Genomic DNA, 21,997 nt, shown 5'->3' with positions numbered 1-21,997 from the left:
GTAAATAAAAATAAAATAAAAGGTTCCGATCTGAAATTTTGTAGAACCGAAACCACACTTGGTTTGGATTGCAGAACTGTGGTTCTAAAACCACACTTGGTTTGGAATGAGGTAGAAGAATAGAGGAGGCAACTCATCCTTTCATGGTGTGCTGTGCTTTGTTAGCCCAAACACAGGAGAGAGGAGGAAGGAGAAGGAGTGGAGGACTGCTGTTGCAGCATCACCATCTCCACCAGTACCTTTTCACCCGATTCCATCACGGCCGACACATGCAGCAACTTATGGTTGAGTTAAAATGCTGGGCAAACACAAGCTGCAAGTACTAGTGATGGCTGAAATGGTGCCAAAAAAGCCATGTGCTCCAACCCCACCATGCATGTCCCCATTCTTTGTGGCCATGAATGCTGTGTATCTAAGTGGTCATGGACCCTCATTAATTCCATAGTTAGGTTATGCCATTCTGTACTACTTGGGGTTGTGCTGCAAGCCATTCGTGTTCATCCTAGATTCTACCTCACTCCAAAGTTTTGGCCTCTGGTGAAGACATTCCAGGTTGGAATGGCCCAACATTGTCTAGAATTAATGTGAGATGTGTACCAACCTTAAATATTCCTGGCTAATCCTCCAAAACCTATTGTCACTGCACTTTCCAAGCTTGAGAATTTTGTTTTAGTAAAAGAAAATCTTCAAAACAAGTACACAGAGATTATTTGTGGTATTGATTTGGTGAAACTTGGCTCATTCATTCGCATCTGTACCACCAACAAAGTAATGGAGATTGAAAGAATGTGAAAGCCTGATCACTATACCAAGCATCTGTTCTGGAATAGTGAGACCCAGGTATTTTTTCTTGCTTCCAACAAGTAGATAAAATGAATGGTATGAATCCAGTACAAATATTGACAACTTAAACATGGTGGAGAAGATAAATGTTTTCAGTGCATGAAAAAGTAATAAAGCAATCACCATTGAAAGATCCACAAGATTTAAATGCTTAAAGATCAAGCAAATAGAACACATAAAAATGATTTTTAAGACAGTTAAATACAAAAGCTAAGACATATATTAGTTTCATACTAATATTTTAACATAAACAGTTATATTTTCAAAGAAGATTCGGGGAGAAAGATCTAATAACAACTGCTTCCAAGTAGTTGACAAAGGAAGATAGCACATGAAATAATCTCCCATGCAAACAGCACAAGCTTCTCAAAGAATACATTTCCGAGTAGGCAATTAAAGCACTTTTTTGGATTCAGGCTATCCAAGTTATCATATTTCCTCAAGCCATGAATCAATTTGCAGAAGTCCAACGAGTTGCCCAATGATTAGACTTCACTGGTTTAGCAGGCTTCATTTCAAAGATTGGTTCCAAGTACAAATGCCGACGGCAAATATAGAACATACAGAAAAATCCTAGCGCACTGGATCTGGATTGAACTTCAATGATTCTCTCCAAATAAGTTCTTTAATATCTTCCTCAGTATTTGATGGATGTTCAAAATCAAAACTGAATGGAGTTGGGCAAACAGGTTCATCATTAATGTCATGAAGCGACGCTAAGTATGGATGGTGCAGAGCTTCGTCAACTGCCACAAGAACATACACAAAATGGTAGTCTCTCTTGAAAAAGAAGACAGCAGTCTAAAGCTCAATCAAAAATCACTTCAGCCGCATACCTGTAATTCGCTTGCTTGGATCAAATACAAGCATTTTCTCTAGCAAATCAATGGCTCCATTGGACATGGTGGGAAACTTAGCATGCAACTGTTGCTTTGGGTATTGAGGGAATTGTCTCACATATCGTCGGGCATTGTCACTTCGAAGAAATCCAAGGCTCGAATCATCAGGTGAACCTATTAGCTTTCATGATGAAGAATTTCAATGTCATGTCAGATTATTGGCTACAAGAAGTTATCAATTAATTCTACAGGACCATAAGACGCCAACTATAGGTGCTTAAGTATTTAAAAATGATTGAATTTCAAACACAATCTAAACTGATTTTTCAGAAGCACATTATTTTTCTGCAGTTGTCACCAATAATATCAATTACACCACATCTACCATAATGGAATTTAACTGCAGCTAGTTTACCAGAGGGAGTACACCAAGTGATGTAGATATTATGAATATGAGAAATTCTTCATAAAAACAGAGACCAAGAATTTAACAGTATGCCATTGGTTGGCTGGTGTTGACCAGTACAAGTCAATTATACTGCCATGGGCGTGTAAGCACACTAGACTTGTTACAAATAAATAAAAGTACATGACATTGGTATACTGCTTTGGTAAACAGTCAGCCACGGATATGGTTGCAAAAGATGGACTTCAGGTACTATCAAAGAAGTGCACTTGTCCAACTGAATAAAAAGGCATATATGCCTGATGGTTGCATTTCAGATGTTAATAATTGCTTTTGACCTTGTTATCAAGAGTTAAATAACCTTAGCTACATATGATAGCCTCAAGAAAAACGCAACCACCAAAATGTGAACAATGATAAACTTTCTATCAGAAAGTTTGGAGTAGAAAATAAATTGTCACTACGGTTAACGTGTTTACGTGAAGAGAATTCAAACATATGCATACTTTCCTGGTTTTTCTGATGTACATGAATATGCACAAACTGCAAACAGGAACAGTCATGGCATATCTGTTAGATAAACTAAAAATGAACAAGCACTGCAATTGGAGGTAAATGGTTCATTAGTTGTAACTAATCAAAATACACAGTCAATGTTTAGCAACCACTTAATCATTACAAAGAAAAAAATTGATCTTAGAGAGTCAAGGCACTGTCCTGACTCAGAGAGAGAACTTTTGTTGTACAGTGCACTAACACTCTAACAATATGAGGAAAGTTAAATACCAACAAGAACCATGACCTTTATCACTATGTAAACCATTATCTGCAATAATATTAAGTTGGTTGATAATAAGCGTATCATAGGAAAAGGTAAATCATCTCCAAACATTCAAAGTAAAAATTTTATTCAACCATGGAATACATTCAACGAGTGTACCTCGGTTATCAGCCTTAACTGATGGACATAGTCTTTTCCAGGAAATAAAGGTTCTCTAGTCACAATTTCACCAAATATGCACCCAACCGACCAGATGTCAATAGCAGCAGTGTACTCTGAACAGTTCAGCAGCAGTTCAGGTGCTCGGTACCATCGTGTGACAACATACTCAGTCATGAAATCCGTCTCAGAAGTTGTCCTTGCCAATCCAAAATCTCCAATCTTAAGGTCACAATTTGCATTTATAAGCAAATTGCTAGGCTTCAGATCACGATGCAAGACATTCGCTGAGTGCACATATTTCAGGCCTCGAAGTAATTGATAAAGAAAGAACTGCCAAGGATATTTGAGTGTCATGGAAGTCAAGATACTATTAGATAAGAAAATCCTTGTGATATATCAGACTATCATGCAGCACATGTAAGAAAACTAAGGTTCTTTGATATTGTGAACAAAACTATTTACTAATGAAAACTAAATAGATGGTTGGTAACTTGCATTAGCAATTTATTTTTAGAATAGCAAGCATTGTTACATCTCGAGCCTAGAAAAAAGATCCGCTAAGGAATTCTAGGTTAACAAGCTAGAAACCTTGAACATGTCAATAACTGAATTTTGACAGTTAATATTACAGTAACAAACATGTACTCTACTATGAATTAGAAAACTTTTCAAAATGCAGTACAGGACAAAGATTCAAGAAAAGTTCATGTAAATTCTACCAAAGTCACAGACAGATCTAACGTAAAATGTATCATCTGTAGATTAATTAATATTTTTGTCAATGGGTTTAGGTCATTCAAGAGAGCCATTGAGGTTTACATCTTATGTTTCCACAGATACCCGTCATCTCATTATGCATCAAAATACCATGTCTTTTCCTTGACCTTTAAACAGTTTGCTACATGCAAGAATAAAGTCATTGGAAAGCTGTAGAGATGACACACATCATTGGATTCTTAAAGTTACCAGAGATATGCACTCAATTGATACTTCATAGCATAAATTATGAGATTTAGCTCTATATTATATGCCATAATCATTCTGAATAGTAGTTATTATGAGATTACCATCTCTGTTTGATGCTATAAACATTCCAAAAAGTAGTTCTCCATTTTGTGTAATACTTTCGGTACAATGCAAGTTTCGCTTCATCCTGCATGATTTCATCAATATTCCATTTGACTATATTATTCATGAGAAAATCTGAAATAACTAAGCTTATTGAGCCCGTGAAATTTTTTTTATTTAGTAATTCATCTAATGTTGCTTTTTTTTTGTCTTTTTGTCCTTCTATGTGAGTTTCTTTTGACATCCAATTAATTTAGAAATTCTTGAGCTTTGCACTTCACATAAAGTTTATAGTTTCTTTCCAAAAAGTTACATATGGACAACAACAAAAAATTGAGAAATATTAAAATCGAGGGAAAAGCACTCGATGACAAAATGGATTGAGATTACAAGTGAAGGAGACTAATAACTGGAACAATATGTCCATCCAAAGTCCAAACACAAACATTAGGGCTCAGAGAAAAACTATATGTAACCCATTAGAGGATCAAAATATAAGATTCACTCAAAAATATTGACAAGGAAATGTTTCACTTGATATCCATACATGATATTTAGACATTCACAATAAGAAAAAACATTAGAATATTATATAAAACTCATGAAGAACTTCATTCCTTATTCAAGTTGGTCCAATCCGCAGAAATTGCTAGTAACAAACCTGACAATGGTTGTCAGTCAATGGTTTGCTGGAGCGTATTATCTGATGAAGATCAGTATCCATTAACTCGTAAACAATGTATACATCATTGAAATTTTCCCTGTTTGGAGGGCGTACGATGTCCTTTATTGCAATAACCTGTAATGGATAATAGTTATCACAATGTGCAAGTACTATAAAGTATAAACTATAAAGGCAACGCTGAATGATAACAATTCCATCAGTCAAACACATATGCTGTCTCAAAAAAATTAAATACATATGTCCTGAAAAGATGAAGATCCTCTTGGGAAACATTGAACTTCATTTTAAAAGTGTCAGATCAAACGCAACTATTCAAAGCATAAGAGAAATCTAATCTGACCAAACTGTAGCAGTAAGTAATAGTACCAAATGAACAAGATTTGTCATAACCATACATTATGCATAATCGTTTCCTTTCTTAAACTATATCCTCCAAGAAAACAGATAAATTATATATATCATATTGAATAAAAAAAGATCCTCTTTCTATTTCCATCATGACTACTGCTAGATTAAGTATTCTTCATGACTAATAAAAACAATAAGAATTCCACATTTTTTTCTTTTTAGTTTTAAATCATTTTTCAGTAATTGAATTTTTTTATTACCAAGAATATTACATGAAGTACAAAGTCAAAATACAAAAAAAAGGGAAAAGAACTCAAAACTCTAACACAAGGATTACAATTCCCTCTATCCACCAACAGAAGCTACCAAAGATAAAGGCAATCAGAAGTAGCTCCCACCCAATAACATAGCAACAAGCTTCAAACAAACAGACTTCAGAGTCTATGATTACAGAGTCTCATGTTCAGTCTGTTATCTTCAACAGATTCGTTGAAGAAGCTTTTTTCATCCTCATTCATATCAGACATCCTGCTAAACTTCATTTTCTACACATCAGTGATTCTCTAAATAATTTGTATCTCAGTGCTTCTGCAATCGGAGAAACAAGCATTTCTTTCAGACAATATCAGATGACCTGCACAATTGCCAGTGCACATTGCTGCATCCCCTTGCTTTAGTAGTGTCTTTTCTTTGATGTTTCTTTTATATCAGAAAAATCTGATCCAAACTCATGATTTATCTGCTATGTCCCTCTATTCTAAGATTTCATTCCAAATTTTTAGCTGAAATATTAACATTGAAAGCTAGATGCAATCTTGTGAGACAAAGTTTCATTAACCTACCCAACAGAGCTTGCGTTACAAATGTATGATTTTGAAGCTTGTGTTAACAATAATTAGTGGCAACTTATTAGGAATTGAACAAAGGATAATTTTTTTAAAAGCTGAAAATTGTGGAGCTCCATAATTGCAAAGAAAGATAATGACTGAAATCCATAGACAACCTGATGGAAAGACCATGAAACATCTGACCATAATTATTCCTGGGTTGTAAAGATTGGGCATCATAAAATAAAACCATAATTATTTCTGCTGGTTTTATCTGAAGTGCAGAATTAAGTCATTTCAACGATGGACAACAATTATGACAGGGCCATCCCTCATCAACCATCACAAAACCTGTTTTACTTATAGATAACTTGTAATTGATATTAAGGAAAAATGAATGAGGAACAACAATGCAAATTAATGAATCATAGCATAACTAGAAACAACTTCAGAGAGAAAAACTAAAATCAAGGAAAAATGAATGAGGAACAACAATGCAAATTAATGAATCATAGCATAACTAGAAACAACTTCAGAGAAGCTAAAGGAAAGTTGAAGTCATTTTCATGCTTAACTTACATTCTCATGGTTCATATGACGAAGAAGCTTTATTTCCCTTAAGGTTCTTTTGGCATCAATTCTGTTATCAAATGCATTGCTAATCTTCTTTATTGCAACCTCTTCATGGGTCTGAGAATTCACTGCAGCACTAGAGACAAGGGAGAAATAACTCCTATTTAGTCTTGGAAGTACCAAATATTGATTAGAAGAATTAAGCTAACAAAGTCTTCAGCAAAGTAGATGGATTATCCCGTGCTGACAAAATGAAAAAAAAAATCTAAATTAATTCAGAATTATAATTTTGATTCCAACTTGGTTGAAGGGTTATGCAAAGTATGTCAATGTAAAAAAAACGCTCAAAAGCAAATAAGACAAACAAAGTTTGAAACAATGTACCACTTCTAGGGAAAAGACAAAAGGTAAAAGAATGCTGCAAAAAGGTACCATTTATGTCTGCAATACAATGCTTTTTCTTCCATGCCCATGTGATGAACATCTTACCCACTTCAAAACTATAGCCTGATCGGTCATGTATATACACATTAAGAGTAGTATTTCACTCACATTAGATGGCTAACAAACATTTGGTGTATACATGCAACAATTAAGAGTATCACCCTCTTTCCCTATTAATATCAATTGGTATCACAGTATTACGGCTATACACTCCAAGTTGTTAGAAGCTCAAATCATAAAAAGCCCCTACAGTCTCTTGGAACCTACAAGTAATGTGTAAGTACAGAAATGTATCACAATGAGATATTTTGTGTAGAAGTAACAATAGAGCCAAGGAGAAATCAAGTAGACGTGGAACAAAATATAGCAGCATAAATAAGAAAATTAAGATCACCCAAACATATGGCTACTTTGAAATGCAACAGTAGTAAAAAATAGAACAGAAAAAGAAATGGAACATACAGAAACAAGAAAAAGCCACAAATAAACATTAATTTTTATGTTTCAAGTTTGATATTGAAGATGACTGAATTGAAAATTTTTTGGCACTTATGCAAAATAAAAGGGAGAGGGTTGACAGCAACAACAGCAGTACAACCAAGCAGAATAGTTGAAGTGGTATCCAGAAATAGCAGCATACAGCAAGATAGGAACAAAGCAGTAGTCAAACAATAAAAAAACAAAAAAGAGGAAAAAAAGAAAAGGCCATTAATAAGCAGATCCTTAATTGTATTCTGTTTCAAGTTGCATTAGAGGATGACCTAAGTACAATTAATTCTGGCACTTCTGTGATTATGAGTCACAACCAGTGATTTCGTTTCGGCCATATTAAATAAAAAAACGACTCTCAGTAAATAAAGAAAAAAAGAAAATATTTTTTATGCATCACAGGACGTAGAGATACCATTAAGCAGAATTCTACTATTTTGATTATAATTTATGAACACAAAAGTATAAATGAAAATGAAGCATAGGGCAATTAAAAATATTACTATAGAATAAGTGCCCAAGTTGTCCACAAATTCGCATGAGGTGTGCAAAGGCATCCAGGGGTTTTGGAAATGAATTAAATGATTTGGCCAGAGATGCACATTGGATGTGTATAAAATTGTTTTTTGTACACATACTTATGGAAATGGATTTTTGCATGCAATAATAAATCCACATATATTAACCTTCCCTAGTCCCCACATTTGATAAAGCCTTGTGTACCCAACAGTCCTTTTAAGAGGGTGAATCTTGGTGTCGATGGTAAGGTTTCTCATTTGTTGTACATATAATACTGTTACAAATTCAAGGCTGCGGCATCTTTATGTCTTCTATCTTGGAAATCTTAGGAGAAGAGGCCAAAGGACGAAATATATTATTTGGATTTAGAAGGAACAAAGTTTGGAAAGGATAAAAAATTGGAAGAAGCATGGAAGTATTTGTGTGAAGGTAAACATCTTGTCCTTGTCCCATACATCAATCCAGTTCTGAATTCAAGCTGTTGATTAAACTGATACATTTTCAGTTTTAATCAATGTAGCCAACCAAACATTTCCCTGCTTTGGCTTTGAACTTGAGAGAAACATACTTGAAGCTTAAAATCAATTCCAAAACGCAATGCCAGTAGCCCTAGTGATAGAGACGAATAAAGAAAAAACAGAATATGAGAGCAAAAGAGCAGAGAACAAAAGAATGAACAAAGCTTAGTAGAAAGTAGAAACAACATACAAGTGCAGTGAATTCAGTGGCAATGCTAGATAAATCACCTAAAATTGAAGAAACTGAATCTGGAAACCAAGAATCACACATATTTTTTCCTCCATCAAGCACATGGCACATTATTCAAGCATGCCATAGAACCTGATACACACGGAGTGAGTCAAGTTGTAAAATGTGTGCCTTGTTGTGAACACCATGTGCCTACCACACATTGCTCATGGTCGTAATGGAAAAACTTGTACCTCATTATCCATAACTTCCACTCAAGGCACATGTCAGGCATGTCTCTCATTAGACAACAGACTGGTCTTCGTGGTCATCACAGATTTCATGTCAACATAAGATCAACTACGAGCTCAAATATTCCATGGTAAATGATAGCAAATTTTCAATAGGAGCAATTCAGGTAAAATCAAGCAAAATGAGTTTCCTTTCATACTTTCATTTTAAAAGCTTAAATTATATTTTGTTTTCTTGAATATATATATGACAAATTGGGAAAAGAGTGCAGTGCCTCTTCCACAGGCTGACCTCGCATAACTAAAGTAGACAACATAAAGCTCAGGATCAGGATCCACTATAAACATCAGTCAACTAAAAGCAGCAAGGAGCACTAGCGGGATCATGAAGATGGCATGTAATTAACGTTGCAGTAAAGGTTTGACATTGAAAAGCATACCCCATAATATAGGTTGTCTTATAAAAGTGTGATCTAAAGGAGAACCCTTTAAGCAAACTTCATTCCAATCATCTCAAGACTCAAGGTCATCTTTCTTGTCTTATAAAAGTATTTTCCTATGGGACGATATAAATTTCAGATCGCCTCAAGCCACTAGTTTAGTGTCCATCTCTCTGCTACAAGAAGTTCTGCTCGGTCTTTTTGGATGTCTCAGACATGATGATAAGTCGGAACTCCAAACAGCTGCATCATAAATCATTCGGAACCCTACCTATTCTTCTTTTTTTTCCAATTTCAATCCAGCACAAAGTAAACACAAGAACCCGATTGGAACTCGACGCTTCTCCAGCATGTGCCCGCCAAAAGCAATTCGAAACAGATGGAAAACTACAAAGATGGAAACTTTTTGGCTCACCAGATGATGCCGCAGGCGCCGCGGCCGATGGAGCGGAGCGGGGGAACGTACTTGGCGGTGACCTCGAAGAGGTTCCCGAACACATTGTACTGCACGTAGCGGCCGCCGTGCGTCGGGACGCCCTTGATGTGCCCCTCCCCGGTGGAACCGGACTCCATTCCGAGGATCTCCTCACTGGGCTCCTCCTCCTCCTCTTCCTCTACCTCCGGAGGGCTTTAAAAGGGAAGAAGAGATAGAAGGGATGGTAGAAAGGGAAAGGTAGGATCTTGTGAAGAAGGAGGAGAGGAGGAGGCAAAAGGCGGGAGGGAGGGAAGGGGAAACCCGTGAAATGGGAGTTGAGGAGTGCTTTCTTCTCTGCTTCGGTGGCTGCCTCTTCTTGCGGACGCTTGTCACCGCCATCGAAGATATCTCTCGCCCCTCTCGCTCTTTGGGCCTCACGGTGTACGCCTCCAGCCTGAGACGAGTTGTGAGGAAGCAGGGGAACGTCGTCTTAGTTAAGTCCGTTTGGGGCTTTTTACACGCCTATCCTTATCCATTGCAAAAATATCATACTTGCCCCTGAATTAATATCATACATTGAATTCATCAAATAATAGTCATAAAATCCCTCAAATATTAAAAAAATAATGTAATGAAAGTTAGTATGATGTTGGAGTACTAATAAGAAAGTTTAAGATGGTTTGGACTTTGGTGCAAGTTTATTAAACAAAAAAAAGGATTCGATGACATGATTAAGTAAAACGATGAGAATCAAGGAGATCTTTATTGATTACTATTGCATTTGTAATAGCTCGCATAATAACATCTTTATTCGATCACATAATCTCTCCCATCTTATTATTGCAAAACAAAATTTTTTAAGTAATATTATATTTGTAAATTCTAATCAAAATCGATGTGATCTTTCCTCTAATCAACGAGATTCATGATGTCAAAGGGACTAGCATTCTTCTAGATATAGATCATGATGAATTTTGATACATCAATATACTTTAAGTCAGATGATACATCGACTACCAACATTGATCTTTATAATTTATCATGGATCGCCTCATTTGCATGTATGTGCATGCATAGTTTGATATGAATGACAGTGAATTGAATGGTGACATCATCCCAAGGAAGAGAAGAAAACTAGATACTCCTTCTCCTCTCTTCTTAGACGTCTTATCTATTTATAGCAAGAACAAAAAATATATGATGAGTTATTAGGAGAGTTCCTCCGATATTCCTCAAGAAATCCTACTATAATATAAACTTATTTTCTATTGATCAATATATATCATTAGAATCTAATTAGTTATATTATATATCTTATCCAATTATAAATGATCGTAATTTAACATATAGAGCTCAACTTAAAATTTAGAAATACCATATTTTCAACTACCGAGTTGGATATAGAGTGAACAAAATAATATAAAAGATGATAAAAATTAGAGTGAAGGAAGGGATTGTTTGGAGCGGAGAGTGAGCGAGGGTGTGTTTTAAGGAGGGATTGAAGGAAAAAGATAAAATAACGAGAATGACGAAGAGACAACGGATTGATTTGGATCGATTGATTGATTTGAATAAATTTAGAATTTTTTTAAAAAAAAATTAGTTAGATGGAATTAAATGTAAAACTAAAATTTATAAAAAAAAGATAAATTCTGAATAAAGGAACCTAGTCCACTAAAAATAAATTAATGGGATTTTTCTGGATAAATATTTAAACACCAAAAATTTCATATTACTTGTATGGAATCCAAAATGATACAAAATTACCAAACAATATTGCTAATACCATATATTTAGGTTTTACCATGAGCTTTTTTTTTTTTTCATATTATTACTAAAATATTTTTTGTAAAATAAAGAAAAATTAATCGATGTTTGTTAAAATTGATTGACTCTTGGATCGATTCAATAAAAGTTTAAATATTTGATTTATTCCTCTTAAATCCTAGATTATCCTTTTTTTTCCAAATTATATCCTGCTACCCTCATTCCCAAATTGCCTTCGTCTCCTCCTATTTTTTTTTCTGCTCCTCCTCCTTATACTCTACTAGATTAGTCCTTATACCGTACAGTAATTCACTGAATATAATAAAACTAAGAAACTCAAGTTATCCTAAAAAATATAATATATATAAAATTATCCTTAATCCATCATAAATTAAAAATATTATGTAAAATATCTTATAATAATATGCTAGTAGTTCTAGATAAGTTTGGAATATTTTGTTAAAAAATAACTAAATTTATACTTGATTACATATTTAACCAAAAAAATATCATTCTTGAAAACTTATCGCCCAACTCAAAAGAAATAAAAATAATATTATTATATATTTTAGAATCAAGTACTAGTAGTTCTATAAAAGTTTAAATTGACCAGATGAAAATTAACTTGATTAAAATTCAACATAAAAATATTATATTTTAAAAATTAATCATCCTAAATTCATACAAAATAAAAAAGGTAATAAATGTATTAGCATCTTACGCTAGTAGTTTCAAAAAAAATTTGGATAAATTTGATGAAAATTCAAGAAGTTATGCTCGATCATGTATTCAAAAAAAAAATCATATTTCAAAATTTAATCATCCTAAAATTATATATAAAAATAAATAAATAAATTAGCATCTCACCCTAGTAGTTCTAGGATACTTTAAGTAGATTTGATGAAAATTTAACAAGTTACATTCGATCACCGATTTAACCAAAAAATATCCTAATATTCACCCTAAAATCATATGAAATAAATAAAATAATGCTAAATATCTTAAAATGACATACAAGTAGTTATAGAGAAGTTTGAATTGATTTAATAAAAAATATCTTGGTTAGCTGATAGATTCAGTAAAGTCAGACCTAATCTATTATCACTATACTCGACCCGATATAAAGTGATTTGATCGGAATCACTTAAAACGAATTGGCTCGTGGATTTGTGACTTGAAATAGCATAATTCAAGGGTATTAATAGTTTTTTTTTAAAATTTTTTTAGTAAAAACTAAATAAATGGGTATCATCTGGTAAAAGCTTAATATTATAAGCCTTTTCTGGTAAATTGTCACTAATATTTAACATTCCAGGTATCGGACAAAATAACATTCCGGGTTTATATTGGGCCGGGCTTCATTCTCTTTTTCACTTATTGGGCCTCCAAACATGAACACTTTGGGGGTTTATTAAACGCCGCTCACCTTTTCCTCAACCCATCAGACCTGGGGGTTGTTTTGATCTGCTTCACCGGCGCCGCTGTACCCGGCGAGCGACTTCGGGAACCCTGACACCTTTTCGAAATGATGCAGGCTGGTTGGAGGCGCTCCGGGCGGCGATTCCTAGAGCAATCGCCCGCTCTCTCGACCTTGAAATCCATCTATCCTTTGTCTTCGTCTGGTAAACTCCATCGATTTTCTTTCTTGATATCGTCCTCCTTTAATTCAATCGTCTCTACATTGTTGATTCTTTTTTATGGGGTCAAAAAACGTAAAAATTGGTACCATTTACTGAAAGATTTGTGGGTGTAGAATGTGGAGTCGATCGCCCTCGTTATGGATCTACGGTTGCTGTGAAGGGAACGGGGCATCTCATCCGCAAGGGAACCGGTGGACGATCTTCTGTCAGGTAAATCATGCGCTTTCGTGTTCAATCTCATGCGGTGTAGAACGATTTTGGTTTATCATCTAGTGATTGTTTTTCCGGTAGTTTATGAAGTGGATTGACCTAAATTTGCTTCATTTCATGATAATTTTGGTGATCCGGATAACGTTGCTGATTTGTAATTGTTGCGTTTGTTAATGAAGTTACCTGATTGAGTTTTTATGATGTTTATGATTGATAAGGCCAAAAATATCCTTTGAAGTCTGCAACATTGTTCTTCTGGAGTGCAAGTTGTACTGGAATTTTACTCTGGATAGTTTGCTGTCTTGTAATGTCTTTTCAGTTGTTGTTTCATGATCTAATTTGATTGGCCATCATGGCAGTGGAATTGTTGCTACTGTGTTTGGAGCTACTGGATTTCTTGGCCGTTATGTTGTCAGCCAGCTTGGTGAGTTCTGACTTGATTTTCTCTCTCTTCTTTTGATGGTACATCATTTTGGTTTTCTTTTCATTTGCTGGACCGTGTAATGTCTCAACGTGATATGACTAATGGTTAAAGATGATCAATATAACAAAACATCATTACAATTCTTATTAGGGAAATGGCTGATTATTGTGGTTCAGGCTATTATGCATCTCGACTATAGGTTTTCTAGGAGTCTTTAAGATTTTTGGGCCATTACTGTCACCTTAAGAGGTGGAGACCAATAAGAACCCTCCATTGGTGCCTATCATGAGATATGTTTTCTTCTTCCATGTGCAGCTAAAATGGGCTCACAAGTGCTGGTTCCTTTTCGGGGATCTGAGGATTCTCACCGGCACCTCAAATTGATGGGCGACCTTGGTCAGGTATGAGAGCTTTCAATTAGATTATCATATAATTTGCTTTCTACTTAACATAATTATTTGCTCAAGATCTTATTTCTGGATTGTTTCATTTCGCTCCCCAGATTGTCCCTATGAAGTACAATCCAAGAGATGAAAATTCAATTAAAGCTGTAATGGCAAAGTCAAATGTGGTCTTCAATCTAATTGGTTAGTATAACTTGTGCTTTCTGTGGTGTTAAGATCATGTTGGAGGTTTAAAAATTAAGCAATCATAGTGGTCATTTGATGTGACAGGAAGAGAGTACGAGACTCGAAACTACAGTTTTGAAGAAGTGAACCATGCCATGGCTGAACAACTTGCATTGGTATGTTTTTGGAAAGATTTTTTTTTATCAATTATAGCAATGTATTCTCGACCATTTCAGGCTTTAGCTTGGTTTTTTCTATGCAAATGGTCTTTGGTGATTGGTCTACCTTGTGAAATTGGGAAGAGATGATCTAGATCATTTGGGTGGCTGACAACTGATTAACAATTTTCATTTTGTTATGTTAACTTTAAATTACGATTAATGACACCGAAGAACATTTAGGATCAATTTTTAGATGGTATACTAACTTCTATACTTCAGTATTATCAAAGGGAATCTTACAGAGCTAAATCAGTTTGTTAAAGGTAGTTTGCAACTAGTCCTAACCGATTTTTAGTAAAAGTAAACCAGATTATATCAAATCTAGTTAATTTCTTTGGTTTGTTGATGTTAGATATATGTTCCCTTCTTCATATGTCGGTTGATGCTCAAATCCCTTCCCCGAGGCCTCAGTTTGGACTCATCTTGGTTACAGCTTATGTTTGTTGCCAACTACTAGGACCAAGAGCATTAGACTGTAGCCATTGCTAATGACATTTCTTATTTTCTTAAATGATACTCTGTTTAGGGTTTCCTTTTTCTTTTCCCCTTGAGAATGGATGAGATCTGCGGACACCATCATATGCTGTGTTAGCACTTGTGACTATGTTGGGTTGCGCTGTTATAAAGGCTGGGCAGTGTGTGTAATTCTAGGAAGACTCTCACGATTCTATGTACTGAAATTCTACAGTCATCAAACTAAGTGGCTCTTTGATTCCCATATCATTTTGAACTTCAATCAGCCGACATTTTGCTTGATTCATAATTATGATGTTGGTGTAGGAAAGTCTTAATTAGGGATATGGTACTAATCAAAGGGGTCATGGGTGTTATTCTACTAATGAAAATCTTGAAAGGCATGCTTATCATCATAGAAGTTCACGTTCAAGAAATATTTGGCACAATGGAGAACATAGGTTGCAATCGGCCAGGATGATTGATGCGTTGGCTAAATTGGAAATTTTGTTTCCAGTGTGACATTAAACAAGTTAGTGAGTGGTTTCTTGTTACGGGTTTGTTGAACCATGGTAGTGTATGGGCCTAAATTTGTCTCAAAAGATCAGAAAACGCAAGGTTTTCTCATGTCTTAAGATTGCTGAACTGATATGGTACTCTTGTATGTAGGATTTGGTTTTAAGGGTCTGTACTCATTCTAAATGAGTTATTATAGGACAGTGGGTGTTTATCTTGCAGGTTTTAGGATCTTTGTAAATGGGTTTGGGTGGAATTAAGTAAATGACTTGAAGGAATAACTGACTAACTGCTAGATAAATCTTGTTGATCCTCTTCAGGGGTCATTCAAGGGTTTATTAGGCTATGATTTCATCGGGATAAGGTCACTCAGGGATGGAACATGTTTTGGAGTTTGGTGGTGCTTAGATGAGTTTTGATCAAAATTCTGAGTGTGTACCAACCAGTGGCAACATGGGATTGCCAACAACACTAAAAAAAGAAATCCAGCAATGAAAAAATTGATGCAAACCATAGGCTAATTATTTTTGAACTCCATGGTACTGTGGTCTCGTTTTAACACCAATTTTTTTCAAAAATCTCATTTTTGAACTTTGATTCCTAGTGATTTAATCTCTTCCAAACTATAAAATAGAATTCATAAATAAGTTGTGAAGCACAGACACTTCAAAGTGATTGTTTTGTCCATGTTGTGTTTGACAGATAAATTGGTACTTCTCAGATGTTTTGTGACACTTATCAGATGTTTCCATGTATGTATGTTTATTGGCTTCTGAGGTTTACCTGCACCACTATGTTCTCTCTAAGTTCAATATTCTTGTTGCTTCTCTTTGTGTTTCGAACATGAGTTGTATGATTATGTTTTATAATATGCTTAGTCTTCCATTTTTGACATTGCTTCTTTGTGGTAAATCGTAATTGCAATATAAAAATAAGATGCTACTTAAGTTTGTCGTGGACTGAATTTTTTTTCTTGTGCAGATTGCTAAAGAACATGGAGGTATAATGAGATTCGTACAAGTTTCTTGCTTAGGGGCATCTTCTTCATCTCCTTCCAGAATGTTGAGGGCAAAGGCTGCAGCAGAGGAGGCTGTACTTAGACAGTTCCCAGAGGTAATAATCATACTATGTCTTCAGTTAGTTTTAATAGTTAATAGAAATGTGTGATCATACAAACATGAAGTCTCAGATGCAACATTAAATGGTTTTCCTTGCATTGTCTACCTTTGGTCGTCTTGTTTTTCTTTAGTTTGTTATGGGCTGCTTCCTGTTGCAGGGACATTATTGTGTCTGATAATGCCAAAAAACTCAATCTAAGATTTTGGCTATGAACTAGGATAGGTTGGGTATGGATCTTGTGTGATTTGTCTGTATATAGTTGATTATGTGTACAAATCATATGACCAAATATTAGAAACTAGCTTTCTAGGATATCTTCGATACAAAATATGATTGTTATATTGTTTGATATTACAACCACTGAAGAGTCTGATAAACATGCAACTTCTGGATACATAGAATACTTTAAGAATTTGGTTGATGGGCATAAATTACAGATTCCAGACTGTTGAAAATTTTTGTGATTTTTTTTAATGGTTTATAACTTGCACTAAGCTTATTGGTTATTTGGGTTCCTTTCTTCAATTTTGATAAATTTATGATTTCTTGTTGGATGTATGGCCTGATACTTTTGTCCCTTCCTATCTAGTTTTATGTTTATTAATTTTTTTTTCTTCTGAAAACAACTAAAGTGATGTTAAGTGCAAAACTTAGTTTTTCTTGACTGAGTACTCTTGTTGTCATGACAAAGCATATATTAGTTTTTAATATCACACTTAGAATGATATAATATGGAATGTTATCTTATAAGGATTGTTGTTTTACAACTTGGGGCTGGTTTGCTGTGTTTCTGGTGTGATCCATTTATGCCTCTTGCACCAGCTGATATAAATCAAATATTGGCCAGGCTATGTGTCAGTGCAACTGGCATTTGTCAGCATGATTTGGCATTTGGGAGTCTGTGCAACCAGGGTCCCGATGCTTGGCATCTTCCTTTATTTTTCATTTAAAATTTTTATTTATGATTGTTGTGTTATTTGAGACAGATTCATGTTTAGCTTTTAGCTATTGGATGCGATGTTCTTTTTTTGATCAAGTTAGGAATGTTTCTTTGACAAGTATATCAGAAATTGCATGAAATTCTAAAGGTTCTTTTCAAGGTCGTAATGTTTCGATCTGTCAACTAGTTCAGCTATAAGAGTTGGCAAACTAGCTTAACTATGTTCTGTCTTATAAGGAAACCTGAAATTTATTTAGCATTTTAAATTATTTTGGGATAGTTTTCTTGTACTGATGTGTTTTTCTTCATACGAGTTAAAGTTTTGGAATTTTTGATGTGGCTCAATTGTAATTAAAGAAGAAGACTAATTAATATGGACAGTTGTGCATTCTTCACATGGTTTTAATTCTTGTTCTGTTGTAGATGATGATTAGTTTATTATTTCAATCTTATGCCATGAAAAATGGTATTGAAAGTTTATCTCTAATCTGTGTTGAGGTTCCTAATTTTTTCAGTGGGAGTGAAGGCAACTCTCATTATTCATCGGATATCATCATACTTCATTTTGAACTAATAAAGTTATGTTTTATTTTCAGGCCACAATTATGAAGCCTGGAATTATGATTGGTACAGAAGATAGGATTTTGAATAGATGGGCACAATTTGCCAAAAAATGGAGCTTTCTTCCACTCATTGGAGATGGATCTACAAAGTATTTTACATATCTTATTTCAACTAATTTTTTTTTATGGAGATAGCTATTGTCATGAATAATAAATTTTTTCCCATAACAAATACAAACTTCATTATGCCTGTGAATTACATCAGGTAATCAATGTCTGCAGGATTCAACCAGTTTACGTTATTGATGTGGCTGCTGCAATTATGGCTTCCTTGAAAGATGATGGTAGTAGCATGGGAAAGGTTTATGAGCTTGGTGGACCAGAGGTTTATACTCTACATCAACTGGTAAGTATTCTGCATAAGTTTTTAATATTTTTAGATGCATTGAAAAGATGTTATAGCCTTTCAATGTGACATACTATAAAAGAAAATTCAAAAATACCTGTTTGAAATTCATTCCCCCATAATTCTGTTACTTCGTTTGAATAAACTACAATCGAATTTATAGTTAATACTAAGATTGGAGTGATTGCAGGCAGAACTGATGTACGACATGATACGGGAATGGCCACGATATGTGAAAATTCCTTTCCCTATTGCAAAGGTATGAAAACACTAATGTTGATGCGTTCCTTGTTTTAGAAACTTTTTGACCTCATCTTTAAGAGAGCTGTTATTAACATGTCTTGATTTGTCAGAGCAACCAAATGAGCAAATCTTCATATAAGGTATCTGCTTTGGTCTCAATGCATTTAGGGAATGTTTGGGTAATCTTAGGTTACACATGGAGGTCTTAAGTTTTCTTCTTTTGGTCCCAGTAAGACCACTTAATTGATAGCAAGAGTATCATTTGGTGACTAGTGATTTTCCATAGCAAGTAGTATCTGGTAAAGGACTAGAGCATATACCAAGATTTGGAGTACTCCGTGGAGTATGGGTTGCTATAGTTACATAATATCAAAGCCAGCTGAGGCTTAGGGAGCTTTTTTAAAATTATTATTCTTCCATCATATGAATCATATAATCTTGTGAAACACATTACATTAAGAGCTATAGTCTTCCATTGTGGAGTTGTTTCTCATAGATGTGAACCTTCTATCACAGAAATTTTGCTTTCTTCTGCTCTTTATAAGTTACAAGTAATTAGAATATAGTTAGCTGCTGACCACCAGAGTCACACTAGTGTTCTTAGTGAAATATTCAGTGGTCTTAAAGGTTTTTGAGTATAGACATGGGTTGTCAAAACCTGTCTGGATCCCTTGGGATTTAATGACTATCATGAAGCTTTTATGTATTTAGATAATCGATTGAATGCCATCTCTGAATATCTAATTGCACAACAGCGTGTCAATCTAGGCCGATAATGCACAGACCAAAGAATGTAGCTTCTGAAATTGTGGGTGACAATGACCTAGAATGTATAGACAACCGTGCAGACCAACATGAGAGTGACATGGATGGTCATTACACCTACTGTGTGGTGGGATCAAGGGATTAAAGTGGATGAGGGAAACTTTTTGGAAGTAAGTAAATTTGCAAACCAGCAACTGTGGTTGCTGTTTCCAACACTTAACAAAGTTACCTTGAAGTGGAAGTATCCAATCCTTTATCAGCCGTTTATTTTCAACAACTAGAACATCAACAGATATTTTCCTGAAATTCATCCTTAATCAGTTAATTGCCTATGTGATCAATATGCTAAAGGTACTTTCATTGGTTGTGCGAGGCTGTAAACAGTTGATGCCATTGCTACCAGAGATTAAAGTATTGGCTGAAACTTAAAGTTTCGGCTAATGCTTTTCTTTTGATCAAAGCTTTGGGATGTGGAACAATTGTGTACTTCTGGGCAATGCATTAAGGCTGAACCAGATGGTGAATCAATCCTGCTCAGTAATACCCAGTCTAGGTTATCGGAAGAGGTCAGGGGCTTCTATATTTTCTGAGTCCTAGACCCTTAATTCACTGCATGCAGTGCCCTACTTAGTACTATACTGCAGAGATGGCTGCCGGCATTATTCATTGTGCTTGCCAGAACTCACTGGACCTCTCTAAGATGGAGAAGAGATGGAGACAATATTTTTGTTTTGGATCGAGATTTAGCTGCATGAACTTTTTCTTCTTTCTTGCCTTTCTTTTCATGGTGGCACAACAATCAGGCAAACAGAGCTGACATTCTGGCTGCCAGTAAACACCAACTGTTTGATTGATTGCTCAAATTGCAAGTACAATTTATTGGGCCTTTTTTGTTATAGCTTGTCATTTTCTCTTTTCTACAAGTATCTATGAAATTCAACTCCAACTGAATCTAACATCTGCCTGCTACTACTACTGATATTAACTAAATAGAACAACATGGGCATTTAAATATACTAAATACACATGGGACAAGTTTAGAGATCATAAATGGAGGTACTATCTAGCTACGTTAACTGGTCTTTAAGGCAACAAAATGTATTATCAGGTGCATAAATTCATGAATGTTAAGCTTGTTAGGAGTCGAAATATCATATTAGTAAACCCCTTGCTAGGTAGATACAAATCGACACAGTAACTTGACTTAATACATTATCACTTCTGCAATTCTCAGCACACCAGCCTATACAGCTGCCCCAGTCACAACTTTATGCTTGCAGGTATGTATTTTTTTGTCTGACATGTTTTCACTGGTTACAGGCAATTGCAACTCCTCGAGAATTGTTGTTAAAGAAAGTGCCATTCCCTTTACCCAACCCAGACATATTCAATCTGGATCAGATCAACTCTTTCACTGTGGACACTGTAGTCTCAGATAATGGTAATATTAATATTATTAACATTAAAGCCATAACTGCCATCATTCTCATACATGACCATTTTGTTGTCTTACAGCTTTGACATTCAAGGATCTCGGTATGGTTCCTCACAAACTGAAAGGCTACCCTGTAGAGTACTTGATATCGTACCGCAAGGGTGGACCATCTTTTGGCTCTACAGTCAGTGAAAGAGTAACAGCAGAGTAAAATTGACCAGCTTTTGTCAATTTTAAGCCTTGGTCGAATTGACAACAATATATAAAGGATGAAGATTGTTGTAAGAACAATTTCTTGACTTTGGCTGTCGTCCAAGTTACCTATTTGGTGAGATATATATCAAACTCAAATCAAGCAGTGACTTTGCCGCTCGTCGCTTTCTGGGAGTGGTGCTTTCATTAGATTAATAAGTGGCAAGGGTAGTTGTCAAAACTTCATTCCTTTGTTGCAGAGAAGATTACATATTTATAACTTCTCGTTCATCTTGTTTTACCCTTTTGAAGCTTGTACGCCAGTGTTTAAAGCCATTCTAATCAGCATCATCAGCTTTTACACATTTCGTTAATTTGCTGGTGTGTGTTGCCAACGAGTGGATCAGCATCATTCTCTCAATTCTTTATGCTCTTTAATCGCCGGTGTCCTGTTCTTTTCTTGGCAGCTTCCATGTTACGCATCATCTTTAAATAAAAAGCACAACGAAGATTTCTAATTAATGTAAAATAGAGTTAAATGTTGCTGACGAATCACTAGTTTGGACTAATCACGATTGAAGTGATCCTCAAATGATGTTTCATGAAATGACGAGGCTTGGAGTTTCAACGTTGTTTTACTGACGAGGCTTCCGTGTTTGCTGTATAATACAAAAATTAGTGCAAGGTATGCATATGATTAATTCTTCTTTTTTATGCTTATTTTACTACAGCAAGCATGCCTGTCGAGCTTTTCGAA

At 35.1% G+C, this 21,997-nt stretch overlaps 2 protein-coding genes across 2 annotated transcripts; one reads left to right on the top strand and one right to left on the bottom strand.

The window, feature by feature from the left end:
* Positions 1-1,045: 1,045 nt before the first annotated feature.
* On the bottom strand, positions 1,046-10,221 carry LOC103981550 (mitogen-activated protein kinase 2). The gene is made up of 6 exons (XM_018825472.2): positions 9,778-10,221; positions 6,539-6,668; positions 4,761-4,898; positions 3,029-3,361; positions 1,680-1,863; positions 1,046-1,589 (listed from the first exon to the last, which is right to left on the bottom strand). Exons 1-6 carry the CDS (start codon positions 9,933-9,935, stop codon positions 1,417-1,419), a joined length of 1,116 nt encoding a protein of 371 aa, XP_018681017.1. The 5' UTR covers positions 9,936-10,221; the 3' UTR covers positions 1,046-1,416.
* A 2,758-nt stretch (positions 10,222-12,979) lies between these two features.
* Positions 12,980-21,605, top strand: LOC135609533 (NADH dehydrogenase [ubiquinone] 1 alpha subcomplex subunit 9, mitochondrial-like). The gene is made up of 12 exons (XM_065102887.1): positions 12,980-13,166; positions 13,298-13,394; positions 13,754-13,818; positions 14,134-14,219; positions 14,321-14,405; positions 14,493-14,563; positions 16,559-16,690; positions 18,233-18,348; positions 18,482-18,605; positions 18,796-18,864; positions 20,934-21,054; positions 21,129-21,605. The coding sequence occupies exons 1-12, from the start codon at positions 13,070-13,072 to the stop codon at positions 21,257-21,259; spliced, it is 1,194 nt and encodes a 397-aa protein (XP_064958959.1). The 5' UTR covers positions 12,980-13,069; the 3' UTR covers positions 21,260-21,605.
* Positions 21,606-21,997: the final 392 nt, after the last annotated feature.

Source organism: Musa acuminata, chromosome BXJ2-4 (genome assembly GCF_036884655.1).
Source record: "Musa acuminata AAA Group cultivar baxijiao chromosome BXJ2-4, Cavendish_Baxijiao_AAA, whole genome shotgun sequence".
NCBI classification, from domain to species: domain Eukaryota; kingdom Viridiplantae; phylum Streptophyta; class Magnoliopsida; order Zingiberales; family Musaceae; genus Musa; species Musa acuminata.
This window is presented reverse-complemented; position numbering and strand designations above follow the sequence as displayed.